Here is a 23,703-nt window from a genome sequence, read left to right as displayed (position 1 = left end):
TCCACCCTGGGGTAGAGCTTCTTGATGTAAGTTGGTGCCCTACTAGCAAACATCTAGGTTTATATCTGTAGTAACAGCAAGAGTGGTGCCCTGGCAGCTTAAGGACCATGGAATGGTATCAGCCATTGCTGGAAGCAAAAGTCAGTAGACAAGTCCTAAGGGTCAGGCAGGCTGAGCCAATCCAGAGAGCATGTACTTGAAAAAGTTGTAAACTTGAATCTCAGTTTTATTGTTGATAAAATAGGAGACCATTGTGGTGACTTATTACAATATTGTGACAAAAATTAAATGGCTTAATATATTTAAATGCGATTAGAAAGTGCCTCCAAAGAATGATGTTATCAATGCTTTGAGCCACGATGGCATTATTATCTTATTACATATGGAACCTATTAGGTGACTACGTAAAAAAATACAATGTCCATTCCAATTAATAAGATCAGTGCATTTGTTTAAAAACAACAAAAACATCCATTAACAGTAGAGAGAAATCACTGTTTCTCTCCTTGAAATCCATGCCTTTGAGCCACATTGTAGGGCACAAAGGACAGACTTAGGAAAAATGCAAAGCACTATTATTGAAAATTTTATCTGTAAGAGTTAACAAAGGGAACATGATATATAATCCTTTGATGAATAAATATAACACTAGGACAAAAAAATAAAACCCAAATTCAGTTCCGAAGAAAAGCCCAGGTTCCAAGTTGTGGGGCTAGTATTTCCCCTGGCCTTTGGGCAAGTCTTTTCAAGAGGCCATGTCATGCTCTGGCCATTTCCCCCTCTTCATCTCTTCCAGATCTGCAGGGAAGTGCTCACCAAATCAAGTTCAAATGACAGGAACCTGACCTAGAGAGGTTCCATTCTATGTGCCCCTGGGTTGGAACACACCTTTCACCAAGCACTGAAAGAGTAACTCCATGTTCTTTTCTTTGGATGTTGATAGCAGGGCTCTGCCTGATCACCTTTCCTTGCAATGTGAGTTTCTTCTCCTGGCCCACTGTGCAAAGCTAGGACATATTCTTGTAGCTGGTTCAGCATGGACACAGACATCCATAAGACTAGCTTGCATCAATATAATTGGCTTTGAAACTGGGAGATAGACAAGTATTCCCTCCCCAGAGCCTCCTGACCAAAAGAAAATGGTGAATATGTGTCAGAAGCAGGGGAGTTTACCTTCTTTCGTGTTTTACTGGATGCATGTTACTGCGTGTGAACTGTTCATGTTACCCCGTTCGTTTTTTATGCTTAGCTTTTCAAATGCATTTCTCTAAATGAAACAGCAAAGTATTCAACTTTGTTGCCCAAACTTAAGTTATTTCTTCCATCACAAACTAAGAAAAAGAAATGACTTGTAATCTTATACTGGGCCAAGAAACTCAAAAATGGAAATTTTATTTTAAGCATATTACCCTTTCTTATTATGATTTATCATAATACATCTTCTAAGAGAAGTCAAATTGACTCCCTGTTATAAACAGGGAGTTTTTTTTCCATTTTTAGCTCCTTAAAAAAAATCAAAGATTCAAATATTCCTTCAGAAAATACCCAGAAATATCAGGTTTTTCCCCTTTATAGGCAATACAATGTGGTACTGTTTCATGAATGCCATGATGGGTTTTTTTCTTTTCCCTTCCCTAAGCAGTAGTTTTCTGGTTTGCTTTTAATGGTTTCCCTAAAAAAGATCCCATTTTCTGTGCCAGTGCTGATGATTGATTTATATTTCACTTTCTGTCTTTGATTTCTCTGTTTTAGTGGTTTTGGTAGCCTAATAGTGCCCAGTTCTGCTCATCATTCACGATGTTCAGACAGTGCTAGAAGTCTGCTTTCAGTTTTTAAATAGAAGAATAATAACTACCTGGTTTGAAAAGCTCTTTGGGATTATGGGTTTGGTTAATATCCTCTAAAAACAATTTTTAAAAAACTGTAGTAGATTATAAATGACTTTTTTATGTGATTGCATCCCCTGGTGCTTTGAAATAAAAACACAATAAACAGTGTGAAAGCACTTGGTCAGAAAAGCTAATCCTGGGTTGATGCCATTTAGATTTAGATTTAAATGTCAGTCTATTTACTCTTTTCAAACTTTGCTTCAGGTTTTACATTAAAAACACATAGAAATTAAAAGCCTTCGCGTGCATCAATATGTTTTGAAAAGTTATGATGCCTAAATTTAGTTGACTTCAAAAAATAACAACTGAGACAAATGGAAGGAGAAAGGAAATGCAGATAGATGTGCTTGATACAACAAGTTTATTGCAGTCATTATTAATGATGGTGATCAGTAAGCAATCCACATAGAGGGATCATTAGAATGTGGCCCCACCAGTGCTGGGCCTTCACTTCTGTGGATCTACAAATGTACCAGGTATGATGGTTGGACTTAAGGATTTTCCAACTCCAAGATTTTTTTGACTTATGGTGGTGTGCAGCTTATGGTGGTTACCAGCTTTGTCAGTAGATTTTGAATTTTGGTATCTTCCTGGCCTAGCAACATTGGGTCTGGTCCTCTCTTGTGATAATACCACAGTTCCCAGGTAGCCTTGAGATCACCCTGGGAAGCAGCCAACACTCCACATGCACTGCATGACTGAGCTGCAAATTTGGTAGTTTAGGTGGATTCAGTTCATTTTTGACTCACAAAATTTCCAACATAATGATGATTTTATTGGGACCTAACTGCATTGTAAGTCAAGGAGCATCTGCAGCCATAGAATCTAATTCCCATTTTTAATGAGTGATAGGATATATGTCATAGTGGAAACCCCTTCTACTGAGAACCTAGACGTCGGTTCTATTCCCACATGGACTGTGTGACCAATATTCTATTTCTTTATGACATAAGAGATTCACTAGTTTATCATCAGAGATCTTTCAAAAACTGAAATTCTATGACTCTCTGTTAGCTATAATTCTATTTCAAACAACTACTGGCCATAAGCTCATGACATGGGATGCCTTCTAAGGCTGTTGGATCAGCAGGAGACCTGTCACAACTCCTGGAAATGGCTCCTGAGAGGGTGCTATTGGGTAAGCTGTGATAGCCTGATGGAGCAGAGTCCATTCCAGGCTCATGCTTACTGCTGGGCCTGAGGGTTTGTCCAGCTACAAACTTCCAACCATAAGGGGAATAAGGTGGCCTGTTCTGACATATACATATTTTTGTTTGGTAACTCAAATTTCTTCAGAAAAAGGACATATACTTATTTTATTGTCAAATCTCTTTTGAGTTCTCACCAATCTAAATATTTTACATTAAATAAAATGGAATAAAAATCTTGAGGATTTGGGTATAACATTTGAGTAGTGGTGTCCTGCTCATTTCTGTACCTCTCCCTTTCTTTCTCTCCTTCCCCCATCTTCTCTTTCTGTCTCCCTCTAAGGCTGTTTCTATATCAACCAATTTCAATTCACTGTAAGATTTTTTTTTTTTTTTTTTTTTTTAGTAAAACATCAGAGCAAGGAAGGTAACTCCATGGTTGAGCATTTAACCTAGTATGCACTAAGTTCAGGGGTCAGTCCCTAGGACCACAAAAACAGAATCAAAAATTGCTAGAACATTCTTGGAAAGTTGAATCTTCTTCCTCTCCTAATGTTGCTGCCACTTTCTCTAGGAAGGTAATTTATTTAATCAAGAAAATATGATTTGATTTTTGTTAATTAGTCAATAAACGTTTCCTGAGGACTTATCACATGCTGACCCTAAGCTACACAGGCACTAAAGATAATTGAGATGTGTGGTGTCCTCTGGTAGCTCCTACTCCAGTGCAGTTAATATTCGAGCAATAAAACCAGAAGCAGAGGGCTGCCCATAGAAGCCCAGAGGCTGGAGAGGACCCAATCCTCATTCAGGAGAGCCGAAGAGTCCAAGAAACATTTGAATAAGGAAAAGGGAAGGAAGGCATTCTCTAGAAAGGGGAGTGATTGTATGCAGATTGAACAAACGCAAGAAACGGGCACGATGGGAAACAAGACCAGAGACTCTCATAGCAAAAGCAAAATGGCCCTGCTCTCTAGAAAGCAAGTGACTGAGAGAAATCAATGTATTTCTACATTGTAGACCCTTTAGAAACATGCTTTTGAGCTCTGAATATCATGATAGTAGTAAAAGAGCACCTGTATTAAGGTTTTTCAGAGAAACAAAATCTGTAGGTTATGTGAAGAGATATTTAGGAGAGCAAGAGAAAGAGATTTCTTATAAGGATTTGGCTCACCCAGTTAGGGAAGCTGAGAAGTCCCTAGATTTGTAGTTGGCAAGCCAGAGACCTGGGAGAGCTGATTGAATAGCTCTAACCTGAAAGCTGGCCAACTTGAGATTCCAGAAAAGCCAGTGATTCACTTGATTCCAAAGCCAGGCAAGAGTTGATGTCCCAACTCCAGAGTCAGGCAGGAGGAATCCATGTCTTCTGAAGTATACTGATTGATGCTCACCTACAGAGGAAGGATCATGTGCTTTACTCAGTCTACTGGTTAAATGCTAATCTTATCCAAAAATATTCTCATAGAAACATTCAGAATAACATTTCATCAAATATCTGGGCACCACATGGCCCAGTCACATTGCACATAAAATTGGTCATCATAACACCTCAGTCCTTTACGTATCCAGTGATATTCTTGGATAATTACTAAACTAAATTATCAAAATACCATAACCCCATGACAGCTATTTTTTTTGAGAGCCTCACAATACCACAGAAATTCTGAACAATTTCTCTAAGTCATTGGAATACAGGTTGAATATCCTTTATCTGAATGCTTGAAACATGACTTATTTCAAATTTCATATTTTTTCAGATTTTAGAATATTTATATATACATAGATATAGCCTGTTTTGTTTTGTTTTGTTTAGCATTGCTGGATATTGAACCTAGGGGCTCACACATTCTAGGCAAGTGCTCTACCATTGAGCTCTAGCCCTGGCCCTGTTTGTGTAGGAAGAGGTATCTTGGGAACAGAACCCAGGTCTCAACACAAAATTAAATTTTGTTTCACAGACACCAAATACATGAAACTGGAAAGGCAATTTTATGCAATATTTTTAGTGCACTTGTTTTGATGAGGTCAGATGTGGAAACTTTCACTGGTGGCATCATGTTGGTGCTAAAATTTAGATTTTGGAGCCTTTTAGATTAGGAATGCTCACCCAGGTTGCCATCATTGCTGTGATAATTTATTGACATTATTTTCAGAATTGATAGCTAACTCATGATTTTGATTCAGAATATGTTGACATGCTTTGGTGGTTAAGTGCATGTGCTAGAAAGACAGTCTGCCTGGGTTGGCATCTCAGCCATGCCTTTTACAAGCTGTGTAACTTTGAGTATCTAATTTAATTTCTCCATGCCTTTGTATTTTCATTTAGAAAGTGCAGGTATTAATAATACTTAAGTGTGTTGCAAAGATTATATCAGTGAGTGCACATTAATGAACGCATGTAAAGGTGTTAGGGACATGGAATGTACTCAAGAAATAGTTGTGTATGTAGCCACATACCTATTATTGTAAAATTCTATTTCAGCCTTGGCTCAGTAATGCTTCAATATTGGTTCTTTTTGAGGAAAAAAGTCCTCATCCAAAGCAGTAACATTGACTATACTCAATTAGCGTACACTTTCGATAGACTAAAACCAAAACTTAAAGCCTTAGTTGGCTTGAGAATGACACCAGATTTAGAAAATGAGTTAGAGAGGATGAAATAGAAAGTAACACATTTATAGAATATGCATAGGCAGAGGAGTATTTGATTCATTTCACTACTTCTGTTCTGTTTAGTTTGTTGTAGTCAAAGAAACTGTCCATATTTGAAATGGTTCTTTGGCATCTTAACATTAAAAAACATTTGCAAAGAAACTAGTGTCTTCCAACGTTGGGCACTAATTGAGAAATGCATGATGGTGCTCTTAGTCAGGTCTTGAGTTGGTAGAAATAACAGTCAGATAGATTGGGGCCAACCTGTGCTTGAAATTCACCTGACTGATGGAACAGCACTCTTGGGTAAGTCACTGGGATTCAAATCTCCTCAGCCAGTTAACCAAGCAACCAAAATATCCAGCTCTCCTTTTCTAAATGTGTTATTTCTGATTTGTACTAACAACCACTTCATTCAATAAGTGACCTCATATCTGTTTCAATAAGTTGTTTGTATTACATGAAATATACTTGCTGGGTGATAGTGAGGAAATTCTTTGATTTTCTTTGAGTTTGACCTAGTGAGTGCTTCTGTGTCTTTGGGAAGTTTCTTACTTTTACAGCGTCCGTTGATGAAGGTCTTCAAGTCAGCCACTGTGGCTGACCACAGTTTAGAGGCCTTGGTACCTCTGAGTGTTTATATAACTTTCTTATGAGGCTAGTAACTCATAGGTGATGGAATGTGATGCCTATAATACTTTTTTTTCTCTTTTAATATATATTCTTTTAGTTTTTGGTGGCATATATGTCCATATCACCATGCACTTTGTATATACATCCACAACTGCTCTATTTTAAAAAGTAATTTCCCACATTTTCAAGTTCCCATGCCTGACAAGTCTGTCACTGAACATATATTCAGACCCAGCTCTTTGAAGTTGGCTGTATTTGTCCATTTGATTATTACCTTGGGAAAATTCTTCTTCCAACTAAAAAAGAATGCTTTTCTTCTTTTTATCAAGTGACTAGATAGCAGAGGATTAAGTCTGAATAGAGTGATTACTACTTTCAAAAAACAAAATCATGAAAAGTATTTTGTTGTTGTTATTGTTGTAGCTCTGACTATTTGATAGAGTTCCTGCAATTGGACTGCCCCTGTAAATTCCCTTTTCCCTCTTATTTCCTAACTTGCAAATCTGTGGGTGAATTTCTATGCATTTGTAATACCTACATTAATTCTATGTCTTCAAAAATTTTAGAAAGGAAAATTGAATCATCAAGTCTGTATGTCTTTATTGTTATTCGTGGTTATTCTTATATTCATTCTTAGCCATGGGGAGAGTGGTACACGTTCTTTTCAAATATTACTATAAAGTTGATTTTTTTTTAAACAGAAGGCTATTATGGAGAAGCCAGTTTCAATCTATTATGAAAACTCTGCACTTTTTTTGAGAGCTAAACTCCGAATGCACAGAACTGTGCCTTCTTGTATTTTCCATTATTCTTTTCTTTCAGAAATCGTGCCATTCATTTAATACTTCATTACAACCGAACTGCAATATGTATACATGGCGTGCAAAATGAGCCATTTTGTTTTAAAACAGATTGCAGATGAAAGGAAACCATTCATTTCTTGCTTGCTTGCTGTAATTACTAGAGCACTAATTACTCCAAATCACTGACATCCAGGGTCAATAAGGATGACAACAGAAACATCAAAGAAAAGATGTGGCTTGCTTGCTATGACAGATTTTTTCATATTCCCAGCCATGGTATTTTTTTATGGCTACTGTTTTCCAGTTTGATGGTGAAAAAAAAAATACAGTCAAGATTGCTGAATGTTTACTATTATTTCATTCGCAGTTTGACGGTGAGAACATGTATATGAGCATGACAGAGCCGAGCCAGGACTATGTGCCAACCAGCCAGGTGGGTTAATTAATCTTCTCTGCCTTGTTTCAAATTGTAATTAAACAAATTCAAAGAGTTGCATTGCAAATGAGTAGCACTATCAGTAACTGCCGCAATCAGGAATAATCATAATTTATAAACAAAGCATTTAAGCCTTGTTTCCAGTTAATGAGATGGAGCTGATAAAATACCAGAGTTGGCATTTGTTGAAAGATGCTACCTTGTTTCCTCTCCAGAACGGCAAGCAGCTGTTTTGCCAGCATGATCTTTCCTAAACAGTTGTTTTACCTTTAGGAAATAAAGTCTTTACAGGTGCAAGTTATTTGTGCTTCTGACTGTAGATGAGTTAATCATTATAAGATACACATGTCACAAAATAGCTTTAATTATCGACTATTGGGGCCATTTTCAACAACATGTTATGTTCATCACCAAAATCACAGGGCCAGGACTGGTGGGCCCTACTAGCAGACTGACTTTAGCACTTTCTGGGGGGCGTAGTAGGGGTGTTAGGGAGTGGTTTTGAGGCCTCAAAGCAGCATGTGATTGAAATCTTTCAAGGGCACCTTTGTATCCATTTCAGTGGGAATGGTTGACAAGGCATTTAATCATGAGAAGTGACAACAAATGTCCAATGAGAATCTAAATGGTTACATTTATGAAAGAAAATGCCTGTTTATTTATTTTTGGATACTTAAGACCAGGCCTTTCATCCAGAGAGTGCATTTAAAGCAAAATTATAACTGCCCTGGGGTGCCAGTAAAACATAAAATATAAGAACATTTTAAGCAAAAATAAATAAGTGAATAGATGAGAGGGAAGGAGAGTTCATAGGAGCATTTTGTGGGATGAACAAACTTTTATCTAGAAGAGTGAAACCAGCTTGGGATTTTACATATCAATCACTATAGCATAAACTCTAACACAGTTAAGTAGTTTTCAAGGCCTACTTATCTATCTAAATAGATCTGATAACTGGGAGGAGCAGAGGGGGAGAGTAGTATGAAACTATTTTTCTTCCTGATGGTTGTCCGGGAGTTAAATCTAATCTACCTGTTGGGGGTATGCTTCTGGAGCAAAATGCCTCATGCTTAACTCAAAACAGACAGGCCTGTATCTCCATGAACTTTGCATTTATTTAGAAGCCATTATGATCACTGCCTTCTCTGCTGGACCTTCTGGACATTACACTATATTGTTCAGCTGAAAAGGTCATCATGAAGCTCAAAGATCTCAAAGCTCAAAGGTTTCCTTCCTTTCAGTTGAGTTGATCCCGTCTAAGGCTACCTTTGGAAGGCGAGCTTTTTTGCATTTCAAATTCTTACTCAACTGAATTCATGCTGCTAAGTAGTCTCCAAGATCCATAGGTAGTTCTGAATAGGACTGTTTGATTAAAAAATGAAAAATGTTACTATTAATTTTCTTCTACCCATCAGTCCCAAAACTGTACTGACAAGTTTAGTATTACTATTAGATTAAAGCAACCCGGTACCATCTCATCGGTGCCTTTAGGGTTTTGAAGTGTAAGAGCTAATTGAATTTGTTTGAAACAGTAGAAACACAAACTCAATAAATGATTACTGCTATAAAACAGCTGCTCCCTTTCAGAGAATCATTATGTCCGTCTTAAAGAGTTTTGGATAAAGGATTGGAAATTCAGAACATATGCATCATAACAACCCAGCTCCTTAGATTTCTAAATTCAAATACAATGGGTGATATTCAGCCCTTACTGAATTCAAACAACTGAAATTATTTTTCTTACTATTTCAGTCAAGAGTTTCTAAGAATGTTTCAAATACCAGTGATAAGTTATATAAAAGGAATAAAGAGTTCCAAATACCTTTATGCTTTTTAAAGATATGGCAGGTTTGTGAGCCAGAAGCAAACTATTTTTTAATAACGCAGCATATATGAAAATGTTTTTAGAATGAGCTATTTTAAAAATTAGACTAATGTAAGATAATACATACCCTGGAGGGGAATAAACTCCACAAATTACATAAGTTGAATGGCCCTTGCTATATTTTTCACTTAACATTCCTTTTGTTTACTGTAATATAGTGTGTTCAAGAATTCATTACCTGGTATTCTTTTAGGAAATTTTAATCAATTTACCCCTTTAGGCAGCCATAAATAAGATTTTAGTCATCCTGCAGGAAAAAGGAAAATAGTTTTGTTCCTTTTCCTACATAACATCAAACATCTGCATAGTTTAGTAATCCAAGACAACTTGCCTCATAGCATCACTCAACAATTATAATTCCTGTTCAATTTTCAAATCAGTACATGCTTTGGGACTTACAGACTAAGTTGCTAAGTAGCAACATATGGTGCACTACTGTTCCTGTGATGTTGCTGCAAGCATATAGCATAATTCTAAACTTGAAATGATTTTTATAGAAAGCTAATGCTGGAACTGCTCCAGAAATGAAAGTACACTGTAAAAATTAATGATATTCTTTTAGATGGTCCCAAAGGGCTCTTTGGCCCTCTCCGCAGCGTGCATTCTATACATCTTAAGCTATGTATACAAATCCTTAAATTTTTTTTTTTTTGCATATAGCTTTGTAATTGATAGGTAGCTTTTAAATTGAACATACCACTCCATAATAAGACTGACAAATAAGTAATAAAAACCCATAACATTTCCACTGTACTCTGGCGCCATTCTTGGAATATTGACTATTCTTCCCTGTAATAGCTATAACTGAGCTGGTCATTCAGTACCTTAAACACCATTTAACTTTTTTTTTTCTTTTTATTGCTCTGGATAAAATGTGAACCATGCAATGCAAGATTTCTTTGTGTTTCCAAACCCTGTCTAAAGGGACCCTGTTGCTCATGAACTTTGCAGAATCCTTTTCTATCATTGTGGGACAAAGTGAGTGGGCTAATGAAAGGCAAGTCAGAGGAGAATGAAGGCAACAGCCCCTCAGGGATTCACTCCCTTCTCCTTCTTAATCTGTCGTGTTTGATTGAGGTTATACTCAGGCTAAAAAGTCACAAATGCAGATATACAGGATGAACAAGTCTAGAGATCTACTTTGCAACATGAGGACTGTGCATAATAATGTGTTTGGAATTTTTGCTAAATGAGTAGATTTTGGTTGCTCTTGACAGACAGACACACACACACACACACACACACACACACACACACACTGAACACATAAATAAATGGTAGCTATGTGAGATGATGGATATGTTAATTTACTTCACTATAGTAACCATTGTACTGTCTGTATGGGTCTTAAAAAATCATGTTGCATATCTTAAATATATGCAACAAAATTTGTTTTTAAAAATATCTAGACCAGTGTGCCAGAGAGCCTAAGAAGACAGAAGGGACTTGGGCTTCCCTACCCCCATGCTGTGTTCCCACCAGAATCTTCTTAGCTCATTCAGGTACACGAGCTGTGGTCCTCTGCTCTCACTAAAAATTCAAGCCCTTGTCTCTACCCCTAGAGTCTTTATAGCCCCCTCCATAGTTCCTCACAGTGACTATACTCAGGTATCAATGACTATCTGAACTAAATGCATCAGAGGAAACAGAAGAAGAGTTCCATTCTCTTCCCTATTTTATTTTTTCCATTTTAGTTTTGAATATGTGACATTGCTTTTCCTTAGTCTTCTATGGCAGCTCTGAGACTGGCCTTCTCCACAGCCACCTGTGCATTCTCTATTTCTGTAGCATTGTTTCCCAGTCCTGTGGACTCAGGAAGTCTGTTCTTTCCAGGCCTTCACCTGGAACCATGTAGAAAGATGGTAGAAGGACTGATCTATTTTTGCTTTTGTTTGGTGCCAGCGATTGAACCCAGGGATGCTTAACCACTGAGCCACATCCCCAGTCTTTTGTTTTGTTTTAATTTTGAGACAGAGTCTCACTAAGTTGCTTGGGACCCCACTCATTTGCTGAGGCTGGCCTTGAACTTGTAATCCTCCTCCCTAAGCCTCCAGAGTTGCTAGGCTCACAGGCACCCACCACCATGCCTGGCTTATACTTATCTTTTCTAAACAAAAAAAATGATCCCTTGATAGGAATAAATTAGATGAATTTTCTGGTGTTAGGTAATGGAAAAGCTTAGATTACTTGATTGACACAGGTATTTCAATAAATATCTTCCTCCAGGCCTCGGCCCTCACTGTCTAAACCAGTTTCTTCTATTTTGTTTCTTTCTCTCCCTCTTGCTTCCTGCATTCCCTCCCTCCTTTCTTCCTACTTCTTTTCCTTCCTCCTCCTGTAAATGGTTACCCTTAAGCTTAAAGGAATTTTTGCTGTTAATTCTGAGAATCCTAATAAATGCTAAACATTAAATGTCCTGGCCTGAGGTCATCATTGAGGTTTTCCTTGGCTCGTGATCACTTTTCTGTCTGCTTCTTCTCTACCACCAACCTCTACTGGAATTCTATTTCCTACCTGGTTCCTCAAGTCTTGAGATTAAAAATAACAATGAAAAATGCTATAGTTTGGATAAGTGTCCCCAAAGGTCCATGTGTTCGAGGCTTGCTCCAAATAGTGGCACTGTTGGAAGGCGGTGGAATCTTTAGGAAGTGGGGTCTGTGGGATGTTCTTGAGTCACTAGGAACATGCCCTTGGAGGGGACTGTGGGGCCCAGTCCCTTCCTGTCTATCTTTGCACTCCTGACCATGAGATGAGCACCTCCACCATGTGCTCTCCACCTTTGCTATCTGGCAGGCCCACCAGAGGGCTGAAATCAAGGAGTCTGTCCAATCATAGACTGGACACTCTAAAACCAGGAGCCCAAATAAATGGTTTCTCTTTATAAGTTAGTTATCTCAGATATTTATTTTTGCTATAGAAATGGGAAACTGACGAACATAGTAAGAACACAGCAATATCATATCTTCCTGGAATCTCACAAAGGACCCTTTCACATAGATTTCCTACGGTACCTTTTGAATATAAAAGTTAATGAGCATCTGTCCATCTAAGGCAGCTCTTTCATGAGTTTCAGGTTGGATTTCTAATCCAACTAGGCACCTGTCCCTGACGTCAGCTCAGACTTAACACATCAGTTCATCAACATGCAATTCATCACCTCTTCTGCCGCCTACTTCCTTGCCTCCCCCCACAGATTTCTTCTTCCCATATGCCTTTAGTCATAAGTGTTAATACCACCTACCCAATCACCCAAGATGGAGCCTTTGGGAGTCTCCCTTACCACTCAAGTTAATTCCAGAGAGTCTATATTCTACTTTTTTTTTTTTTTTTGGTCTTTTTTACTCTTTCCCCTCTCCACAATGACTGCATAAATTCTGGGCCTCAGTTTCTCATAAACTCCTCTCATCTTCTCGCTTCCATCTTTCCATTTCTCCTCACTGTTACTGGATGGTTCACACCACAGACCTTGCCAGTGTCTACATAGGAGAGGGGCTGAGGGGCACACCTGCCCCTCTGTGACATATGGCACACGAGAGTCGCCAAGGATGTTCTTGTCTTGCCCGTGTGACTGTGAACTTTTGAAGGTGGGCCTTGCTCCTGTGTTTCCCTGGATCTCCTGTTTCTAGAATAGTGCTCCCATATCTGAGTTACACAGTATTATTGGTATAAAAATGAGTAAATGAGTTAAAATATTTTGCATACTCTTTTACCACATAATTTTTTGAGTCTTCTACTTGCAATAAGTCTTAGCCCTATATTGCAGGCATTTGGGAAATCTAATTTGGTTCACTATAGTAGCACCCCTTATCTGGGCCTCAATGCTATGACACATTAATATAAGGCTCAAATGCTCCCTCTGCCTGAGAGTCATTTCAAGGACAAGACTTGAAGAATTAATGTGATAATAAATCACATAATAATAGGCAATTATATAAAAACAATATCACGTTGTTTACAAATAGCAGTTCAATGGCAGTAGAACCACTAGGACTCTCCAAGTTCTTTTTTTGTACAGTATTCTCTCAAATCTGCAGTTTAGAATTGTGTTTTAAAATTTGCAAACGTATCAATGACTCTCTAGCTTGTGATTACATGTTTTCCTAATGAGAAAATTCTCCAGGTCAGAGTGTAAATGAGGTATGACAAAAAGAGCCTAAAGAGGATAGTGTTTTTAAGAGCGTTTTTTTTTTTAAATCTTTTTACTATGGGCCATAAAATGTCCATGATCGTGACAGAAATGTGAACTATAAATTAGACCAATTACTTTTAGATTGGTTCCTTTTGGAGAAATTTCAGGAGTAAAGTCAACTTGACTTTTTGACCATCGGCCCAATAAAATGATAAAGCTGCCACGCTTTGAGTAATCTAGTTTAGTCCAACAAAGTCTGGCATCTTAACAAGGCCAGACTAGTTACTCAAACCAGTCTTCAGTGTAACATTCAAATGATTACTCTGTGCAGTCCCGGAGGTATTCATTACAGACAAAATTGCTCTTGTTGCCTTGCATACGAGCTGAGTTTTCAATGGGAAATGAAAGGATGCCTGGAAAAATAGGCCACCTAATTAAGTTAAACTACTCTAGCATTTGGCTTGACATCTTCATTACTCAAAATTAAAAAGATGCTTCACTTGAGCACACAAGTTACTATTGTTTATGTTGTTTTCTTCCTAAATTGGCTTCTTACATGGAAGTCTGTTTTTTAGCATTATATCTTGAAATAGCTCCCATATTTCTTACAGTTTATAAAAATGTCTTAATAGCTGCGTGGATACTGGATGCAGGCCCCATACAAATATCTACATATATTTGGTCTCATGATCATTAAACACACATCAGTTCTGCATATTTTCCCCATCATTTGTGTATTGGTGTGGTGGAACAATTGAATCCTTACCCACCCAGCCTTCATTATTATGATTATTATTATTGTTGTTATTATTATTATTATTAATATTTTAGCTGGGTATTGACTCTGTTGATTATAAATGACCATTCATAAGAAACATGAATTTCTCAAAAATGTAGATCATGAAATTAAAGCTGAAATTCATTTGTCCAGTAGAAGTGTTTTCTGTCAACCTCGCCAGCAGAGCTATTTTAGGAACATTTTTAAACATAAACACATGTAAAGCTCACCATCTACTGATTGCCAGTTTCTACTCATTGACACTAATGAGGCTGCTGACAGGTTAAATGTTGTGTATCATACACATTTCCAAGCTGTGGGATTTGCGAATGTAAGACTCATTTTTTATTTCAGGAAATGAATGTTTGTTGCTGGGTATGCTGGAGAATTTTATTATAATTGTTGAACAGTATGTTTTTTTCCAACATTAGGAAAAAGTATATCAGATATCAGATAAAAATTATGAAAATATCTGAATGGGATAGCACTAGTGGTGTAAATAGATTCTTAAAACATCAAGCTCCATTTGGTGCATGATTCACTCATTGGGAAAATGTCAAGAGACACCAAGATATTTAGGTGATGGAAAAAGGGTATGAGGCTCTAGTACGCAGACTGACAAACTAAGCAATAGCATTTGATACTTTTTGAAATCAACATTTTGGCTTGTTCACAAATGTATTTTGAATTTTTTTCTTTAGCATGTAAACAATTATGAAAACTTAAATGATCTTCTCCTGGTAAAATTTAAAGTCATAACAAGCTATACTTTTTTTTTCCTTATACACCTGTCACTAAAAAATGCCCAAAATGTAAGTGTAGCATTTCACATTTCACATAGTAATATGCTGCCTAGCACAGTGGCCACGCCTATAATCCTAGCAGCTAGGGAGGCTGAGACAGAAGGACCACAAGTTCAAAGCCATCCTCAGCAATGGCGAGGCACTAAGTAACTCACTGAGACCCTGTCTCTAAATAAAATACAAAATAGGGCTGGGGATGTGGCTCAGTGGTCCAGTGCCCCTGAGTTCAATCCCCAGTACCAAAAAACAAACAAACAAACAAACAAAAATGAATAGTAATGTACTGAGTAATGTCACTTGTCTACAACAACTTAGTTTCCCAACACTCAGTTTCCCCAGTGTTCTAACAAACACTAAAACTTTAATACATCAATATGTCCAGTAGAAGTCGTGCCATTTTTAATATAAAACACCTAGGCTTAAAAAAAAAGCTGAGATTTTCTGAGACCTCCTTCTTCATCACCTCACCTGCCCCCTCAAACACCTTTTAATAGTGTCAAGTTTTTCTTTATAATTTCAGTTCCTCAGTTTGGAAGTAGACCTAGCCCGACTTCCCAGAAACACGTAGAAAGTTTTGGTTTAATTCTTACCTATGTCCATGAGTTTTCTTCCATGTTCTTTCTGGTGTATATTATTTCACTGTATGAATTTTTTTAACTATCACTCTGATGATTTTAAATTATACAAAATTAGTTGATCACTACCTTGGAAAATGTTTTCCATACCTCCCTTGCTGTTCTTTAATTATGATAATTGATCCTGTTGGTAGAAAAGCCTAAGGAGTGACTTTTAAGACACAGCATCAAATTATTCAAATAGAAAGGCCTGATCTGAAATTCACAAGAGCTGTAGTACTCATGAATTGCAACCAATAGAGAGGACTTTCCTGGATACAATTGGACTTCCTAGCATTTCAGGAGAAGACCACTGTTCAAGAAGGGCTAAGCCTACTATGAGTTGCTATTTTCTAAAATCATAAATCAGAGTGGCCTTAGAGAAATAGGGTTGAGGGAGGAAATAATTCTCAGGCTGGGGTAGGGCCCACAGCTATGTTCCAAAGTTTCCTTCAGAGTAGTCTGGATTCAACTGTGTTTTGGGTACCGAGCTGTTATTTTCTAAAACCAGATACTATGTTATCTCACCCAGCTTCTTCTGTAGTTTTGTGAGGGTAGTTTGGTGAGTGAGTAGCTGTTCATATTAGCATCTCTGTGGGTGAGGATTGCAAGATGACAGTCTTCTTCAGCCACCATCTTGTTCCACCTCCATCTCAGCTGTGTATTCCTTATGCTCTGATTTCAGTTAAACTTCTTGCTCTCAATGATGATAGTTCAGTTTCAGTAGGAAGCTTCAGTTTGGCTGGAAGTTTAGGTTAGCATTTTCCTAGCCCAATGTTACAAATGAATTAGGTCCATAATAGCAACAGCTATCAGGTGCAAGCTACCTGTTTCTGGAAATGAACTGAGCAAAGGCTGTGCCTACATTATCATGTTTAATTCCTACAACAATTCAGTGAAAATGAGCCTGATTTATTGACTTGGGGAAACAAAAAGTTACTAAATTTCATAGTGAAGGACTCTGGCCTTGGGAAGGTCTAAGGCCCAAGTCAGACTCCATCCTTCTTTAACTAAGCTTAATTTTACGTTAGAACAAGATGAAAATGTTGCCAGGTGAAGTGGTCCATGCCTATAATCCCAGTGGTAGGAAGGCTGAGGCAGGAGGATCACAAGTTCAAAGCCAGCCTCAGAAAAAGTGAGGCACTAAGCAACTCAGTGAGACCCTGTCTCTAAATAAAATACAAAATAGGGCTTGAGTTGTGGTTCAGCGGTCGAGTGCCCCTGAATTCATTCCCTGATACCAAAAAAAACCCCCAAAACCACAAAATATTGATATACTAAAGTCAGTTCTTTTCTACACCAAGATAACTGCAAAGGGTTATTCTGAAAAATATTAGGTTGAACCAAATGAAACCACCAATATTTAAACATTTTAGCTACAAAATCAGCAAATTAATATTTCTTCACATATGGAAGCTGTGTAAATATAAGGTGGTTTCTTATTGTACCTGGATTTGTGTTTCCAGGGTGATGATTCCTCCTTCCCCTTCTTTACTAGCCTTTTCCATGTCTATACCACCCCATTTATGCACTTTGCAGATGAGGAAACTGAGGCCCAGAGAGGTTAAAAGATTTGCTTGATTTTTTTGGACTAGTTGGGTAGATGGGAATCAATAACATCATTATTTAGATTCCTTTTTTACATTTAATAATTGAGTAAAATTCATTAGGTTTTAATATACTGTTTTTAAAAGTGGGTAGTCTTTGAACTTTAAAAAATTTTACTTAGTAAAAACCTGAGTTGATTTTTCTTAGATCCCCTCTTGAGCATAAACATTAGACTCCAGAAGGTTATCCTAAGGAAAGAAATGGATAAAGTTATTCATGACAGTGATTCATAAGAGAAAAATTAGGAATACCCCGATGTTGAAAATATCATTATATTCATGTTATACAATTTATTCTATCAGTTTATTTAGCAATAATATAGATGGTATCAATTGACATGGAAAATTAGTCACGATTCATTTTACATGATCAGATTAATCTATATAATGGTATAACAATAACAATGTAGCTAACATCTATCAGTTGTTTTTCATAAAGCAAGGTATTGTCCAAAGTATGTACATTATTTCTTTTGCTTTATTAAATCCTGATAAACTTTTGAATGCTACTATTATCCCTACTTTACAGATTTGGAAACTGAGGCCTAAATTAATAACAACATATACTAAGATATGACCAAAGATTTTCATACACCATTTCTAGCTCTATAATCAGATGTCTATAATCTGGCTTCTGTTTTTAAAAACAAAAAGCTCATAAGGAAATAGCAAGTATTAATTATTTATTTATTTATTTTGTTGGTACTGGGAATTGAACACAGGACCTCATGCATGCTAGGCCAGAATTCTGCCACTGAGCCTCATCCCCAGCCCCAAAAGGAATTGTGAAATACACAAATTTCAATGTTTTGTTTTGTTTTGTTTCTGAATGGCTGGATTGAAAGTGATTTTTTCTCACATGTATTTTATGTTAAAAAAAAAACAGACTAAAATGGGTTATTTATAAAATTTCTAAAGTACAGTAAAAATATAAGACTAGTCTCAGAACGTATCAAGCCAATATGAGAAATGAAAAAAATTAGATAAGTAAAAAGTATGAATTACATTTTACATAAGATTATAAATTAAACAATGCAATTAAATTATCCTCTTTAAACACTGAATATGGAATGGTGGAATGGTGGCCTGTCACTGAAAAACAGGCTTGAGGCCCATTAGGGTTTGGGATTAGCTCCTCCCCTTAAATCTGCTTCCCTAATCATCCTATATGGGTTGTAAGGGGAGCACATTATTTGTTTTCTGGAAGCTTGATTTTAATTTTTTTTAAGTCGAAGAAAGACCTTTATTATAACAACTACACAAAACTCTTGGTTTTAAAATATCCTATAAAAAATACTGCCTGGAAACCCATGCAGAATTCTTTAAGTGATATGAAGGCAAACCTCTTCTCCATCCCAGAATCCTTAATGATTATGGTAGGAGCCCCTGTATGAAAAATCTAAGGACTTTTCTGGAAATACATGGGGGAGGGAGTCTGACACCAGCCATCAGAGAGGACAATTAGAGAACCCTGCCCCACCTACACCCAATCTGAATCAAGTGCTGGTCTCTGGAACCCCAGATCCTCTAAGCTTCATTCACCCCATTAACTTCAACCTCCAGGTTCAAAGCTCTTTTGCTCCTCCAGGAAGAACCAGTGTCAGGCATCCTCTGGGCAGGTTCCAATTCACCCTGTTCTCTCTCTGGTCTCATTCTGGCTTTGTTTTCTAGTTTTCTATAACTGAGCAAATTTTACCTGACACCCCAGGTATAGTAGAAGCCTACATTTAACCCAGTACCCTTAGCTTGTTTTGCTTGAGGAAACTAGTCTTGCCCTTGAAATTATCTGAAGGTTGAAGAGCTGACCTTAATATGGAGCCTCCTTGTTGCTGCTGGTACAGCTGCCTGGGCTGGCTTATGGGTGTGAGTCCTCTTGGATCACTTATATCACATCTCAGCAAAAGGCCCTGTTATCAGTGTAAATTTGCTCATACTAATCCCATCTCATTCCAGCTCAGGTCCTTCCTCTTTCATTTACATTCTGAGATCACTCAGTTTAAGACTTCAAGTATGCTGCTACTTATTGGGAACCTAAACTCCTCTTTCTTTCCTCAAATTTATTCCTTTAAAATAAATGTATCTTCTTGTTCTTTGTTTCTCAAATCACCCTTAGCAGGATGCCTTACACATAGTAGGAACACAACACATGCTTCTATGCGGAGTAAGGCACTCGCTGTCTTTTACTTAATATGGGTTACAAAATTAATGAGCATAAATAAAATAAATGCTATGCTTTCTACCAAAAATTTCATTTTGCTAACTGTTGCTTGAAAAATTAGTACATTGTGTGTTTTTAAATGAAGATGATTTATTGCTATTGTCTAACATGTGAAGAAAGACAAAAAAATTGTTTGCAGGATCATTGGCTTGAGCACATCAATGGCACTGTTGGACGATTCTTGCTGAGTGTGAAGATGATTTATGTAACAGACCGAAGCTTTCCACAGTAATACATTATAGTCTCGAGCTATCAACCCTTGTTCATGCAGAGACAAAAGAATCTGAAAAAATACCTACTTCTGAAGGTCTCCTTAAAAGAAATTAGAGATCATGTTGATGCTGTTTAAACACTTCTGGGAAAATCAACCTTATGCTGCAATATCTTTACTTCTGAAAATGTGCAGAGGAAGTTTATTATTTTTCTAATAAATTTCTCACTTCACTTTGCTTTCCTTTGAATTATTCGAATCATGCAACAAGAATGTTCAATAATAGAAGATGAAACATGTTTAAACATTGGCATTTTTCTATCTTTGACTTTAAGGAATTATGTTACAGATTAAAAATTAAGGCATTCTGTATATGTGTGATGGCAGCAGTATTTATTTATCTTTCAAATAAAGATCTATATGAGAAACATATTTTACAATGTTATAACTATAGCCATATTTTTAGTCTATGCATGATTGCATGGATCCATCACATAATTTAAAGATGTGTACAAGATGATATCTTTTGAATTCTTCTGAGTTATGGGACTTCTGTCACCAGAGATTGAGTGCTAGTTATAATGATTGCAATATGTGGACAGAGACCCACAAATATAGGGCCCCTCTGGTAGAGAATTAGATTTTTAAAAGAGAAGAAAAAGCCAAGCCAAGAGACATTCCCATTATTTATTCCTGGTCAGCATACATTGACACTGTATTTGGACAAAATGAAAACATGCATTCTCTACAGTCAAAAGAAAAGTCTGTGTAATTAACATTCCACTTGCAGATGCAGTAATGTAGAATGAGGATAAAAAATAAGTACAGGCTGTAGCAAAGGAAATGTGAATTGCAGACAGAGAAAATAATGTAAACAGGATACCCAGGTCATTGACTATGTAAAGTATCATGATTAAAAAGGCGTGTGAGTCTGTAATTAAACAGACAGGGGAAATGAGATCTTCCAGAAATTAGGTGAGAAGTTTCTTTTTCTTTTTCATTGAGATGGGGAGCTGAGGAGGGTTGGATATGCAGGAAGAATGTTGGTTTTAGGCAAATGGCTGAAAAGGCATCCATGCAAGCAGATCAATCCAGAGGATCTGAAGGATCCCCTTTAACTTCCCTAACCCCAGTCTCTCGATTCTAGACTCAGAATTTATCCTTTTGATTAGCAATTTTTTTTTTTTTGGTACTAGGTATTGAACCCAGAGGTGCTTAACCACTGAACCATATCCCCAGACATTTTTTAAATATTTTATTTATATAGGATAATATTGCAAAGTTGGTTAGGGCTTCACTAAGTTGCTGAGGCTGGCTTTAAACATGCAATCTGCCTGCCTCAGCCTCCTGAGCTGCTGGGATTACAGGCAGGAGGCCCCATACCCAGTTGAAGATGGCCTTTATAGCGGCACAAGCCAGTGTATTAGAACGTTGTATCTTTTGTGCCCATTCAGAAGTGGACATTTCAGTTCACAAATGCCTTTTACCTTTTACTTGGGTTAGTAGGAATTGGACCACCAGAAACTCATCAGGCCAGTGCTGCAGGCCTGCAAATAAAGCTCCTTGAAGGAGGGAATTTGTTGATGTTCTGCACATTAAGTTATTAATAGCACTTTCAGCATCTTTTGACTACTCCCTGTTCCCCATTCTCTTTTTATTCTTCAATGTAAGGCATGCAATTTAATCCCACCAAAACACAAGTGAGGCTTTAGCTTACCTTTTCATGGAGAGCGATTCAATGCATTATGTATAAATGGGGGTACACTTTCTCCACTAGGATGCTTAAATAATGGCAAATAGATGGAAATTCTGTCATTGTGGGGAACATATCTAGATCCCTAGCACAGTGTCTATTTGTTTTCTTAGACTCTACTCAATCCATGGCATGTCTATGAACAACCATAGCTACGCAAAGCCACCCTTTATTAAGAACTTTTAATCTGGCAAACGTATATTATAGGACTTTGCACATATGTTTTTGTTTTTAATGCTCCTAAGAAACCCATGAAGCAGGTTTTGAAACTGAGCCTCACAAGGAATAAGAAACTTGCTTCAGTACCCAACCTCAGAAATGCTTTCAAGAACCTGGACACAGACTTGTACATTGGACCCTGAAGCCTCAATTCCTTCCAACAAGCTCTGTGACTGTTATTAGTCATTGAAGGAATCATTATATGTACTCTCAACCAGTCCAAAATCTGTCTCCTTGTCGTCAGAGAAAGATGTAGCCCTTTATAAGCTAAATGTGCAAATACCACCTTTTAAGGTTTTAAGAAAATGACTTACAAGAGTCATCGACTCTATTATTTAGAATTGTAAAAATACTCTCACAAGGATGATGATATTTTAAAATTACTACTTTAATACTTCCAACACTCCCTTTGTAGCCTTGAATAGTTCATATGTTTTCTAGAATTAGCCAAGCCTCATGACAGTACATCCCCACCCCATACGCTTGGGCATTTGGATCCTTCTCCTGGAGAGAGTTAGCCATGGTGCCTCCATAGTGGAATGGAAGGGTCCCAATATGCCTGCTAGCACCAGCAACATGACAAGACTTAAGATCAGGGAGAATCTGGTTGGGTAACAACCATATAATTTTGAGTCATTTGGAGCATATAGACTGGCTATAGATTGAACCAAATCACTTTGCATATTTAGTTATTATGGTGAAAATCTAAGGTTAAATGAAAGGTATTACCGTAATTTTACCCCACTATCCTTAAACGGTTTCTCGCCATTTGTGCAAGTGGTCATCATTGACGTTGACTGTTGCCTGGGAAGAAAAAGGTGGGATGGTTGAGACTACGGTTCTGATTCTGGCCTCCTGGATGGGATAGATAAAACATAATTTAGGTCATGATCTGGCAGATGATGCTACCTTTGAATGTCTATACCTGCTCCGCCCCAGCATTCTCTACTGGACTAGAGCCCCAGAGAGCCTCCCAGGTCATGGGATTCAATCCTTGGTGGGCTCAAACTCAGGCTAAAAAAAACCTGTAGTTCTGTGATTGTGTGGGAATTTAGAGACCCTCTTGGAAAAGATCAAATTTCTTTGTTCCTGAGAGGGTTGATGCATGAATGATTATTCATACTCAAAGCCATGCTGAAATTTGAGGGATGGAAATAGGTTGAATGGAAAGAGCCTGAGTCACCTGACAAGGGCAGCGAGTCTCCTGTATCACTGGATGGCTGTGACGTCAACCTGCTCTGACTGCACAGCCCCTGCTCGCTCTCCTGTGTTCCTATTGCTGGGGTCAGAGGACCTTCTCAGGCCCATTCATCTAATTAGGCCCTCACTGCTGGCCAGGTGTGGGCATCAGAACTGCTGCCATGACCTGACTTCAGGTGTCTAAGCATTCACCCAAAGGGGCCCTGATGTCCTGCCTGTAGTATGTATTAAACTTCACCAGCTTCTGAGAACCAGGGGCCCATAAGCTCTCCCTTAGGAATCTCTGTGTCACCATGGTATGGTAAGGGCAAGCCAGATCAGCATCCAGAGAGGGACACAGACTTCTCCACCCAGCTGTCCCCAAGCTACTCAAGCTAATTTCTAACAGTGTTTTTGGCCTATTGACACACTGTGACCTGAACCGACCAGCACAAAGTCTTGGGAATACAAGCTAATTATTCAAACCCAGGGTATAATAGGGGTATATTCAACAAACTTCTTGCCTTCAAAGGCTCATCTTAGCATTCCTTCATTCAAGCATTTATTCATTCATTGTTTTATTTATTCATTCAGAAACATTTAACATTAATTTTAACCAAGCAGCTTCATAGATAATGAGAGAAGATACTAGATCATATCTTATGGTTCTTCCCCTACTGCAAATTGTCAGGAATATAAAATGTATTATTAAGTGAAACACCTTCCTAATAAGTTTTTAAAAATCA

General features: G+C 37.6%; 1 protein-coding gene across 1 annotated transcript in view; it reads left to right on the top strand.

Moving 5' to 3' along the window:
- Tox (thymocyte selection associated high mobility group box) overlaps positions 1–23,703 on the top strand; it is a 297,744-nt gene that overhangs the window by 148,032 nt on the left and 126,009 nt on the right. Inside the window, exon 2 of the mRNA XM_026390809.2 lies at positions 7,493–7,558. Coding sequence (XP_026246594.1) covers positions 7,493–7,558 — 66 coding nt within the window. The remainder of the gene's footprint in view (positions 1–7,492; positions 7,559–23,703) is intronic.

Source organism: Urocitellus parryii, chromosome 7 (assembly GCF_045843805.1).
Source record: "Urocitellus parryii isolate mUroPar1 chromosome 7, mUroPar1.hap1, whole genome shotgun sequence".
Classification (NCBI taxonomy): domain Eukaryota; kingdom Metazoa; phylum Chordata; class Mammalia; order Rodentia; family Sciuridae; genus Urocitellus; species Urocitellus parryii.
The sequence above is the reverse complement of the archived record's forward strand: the minus strand, read 5'-3'. Positions and strand labels throughout refer to the sequence as shown.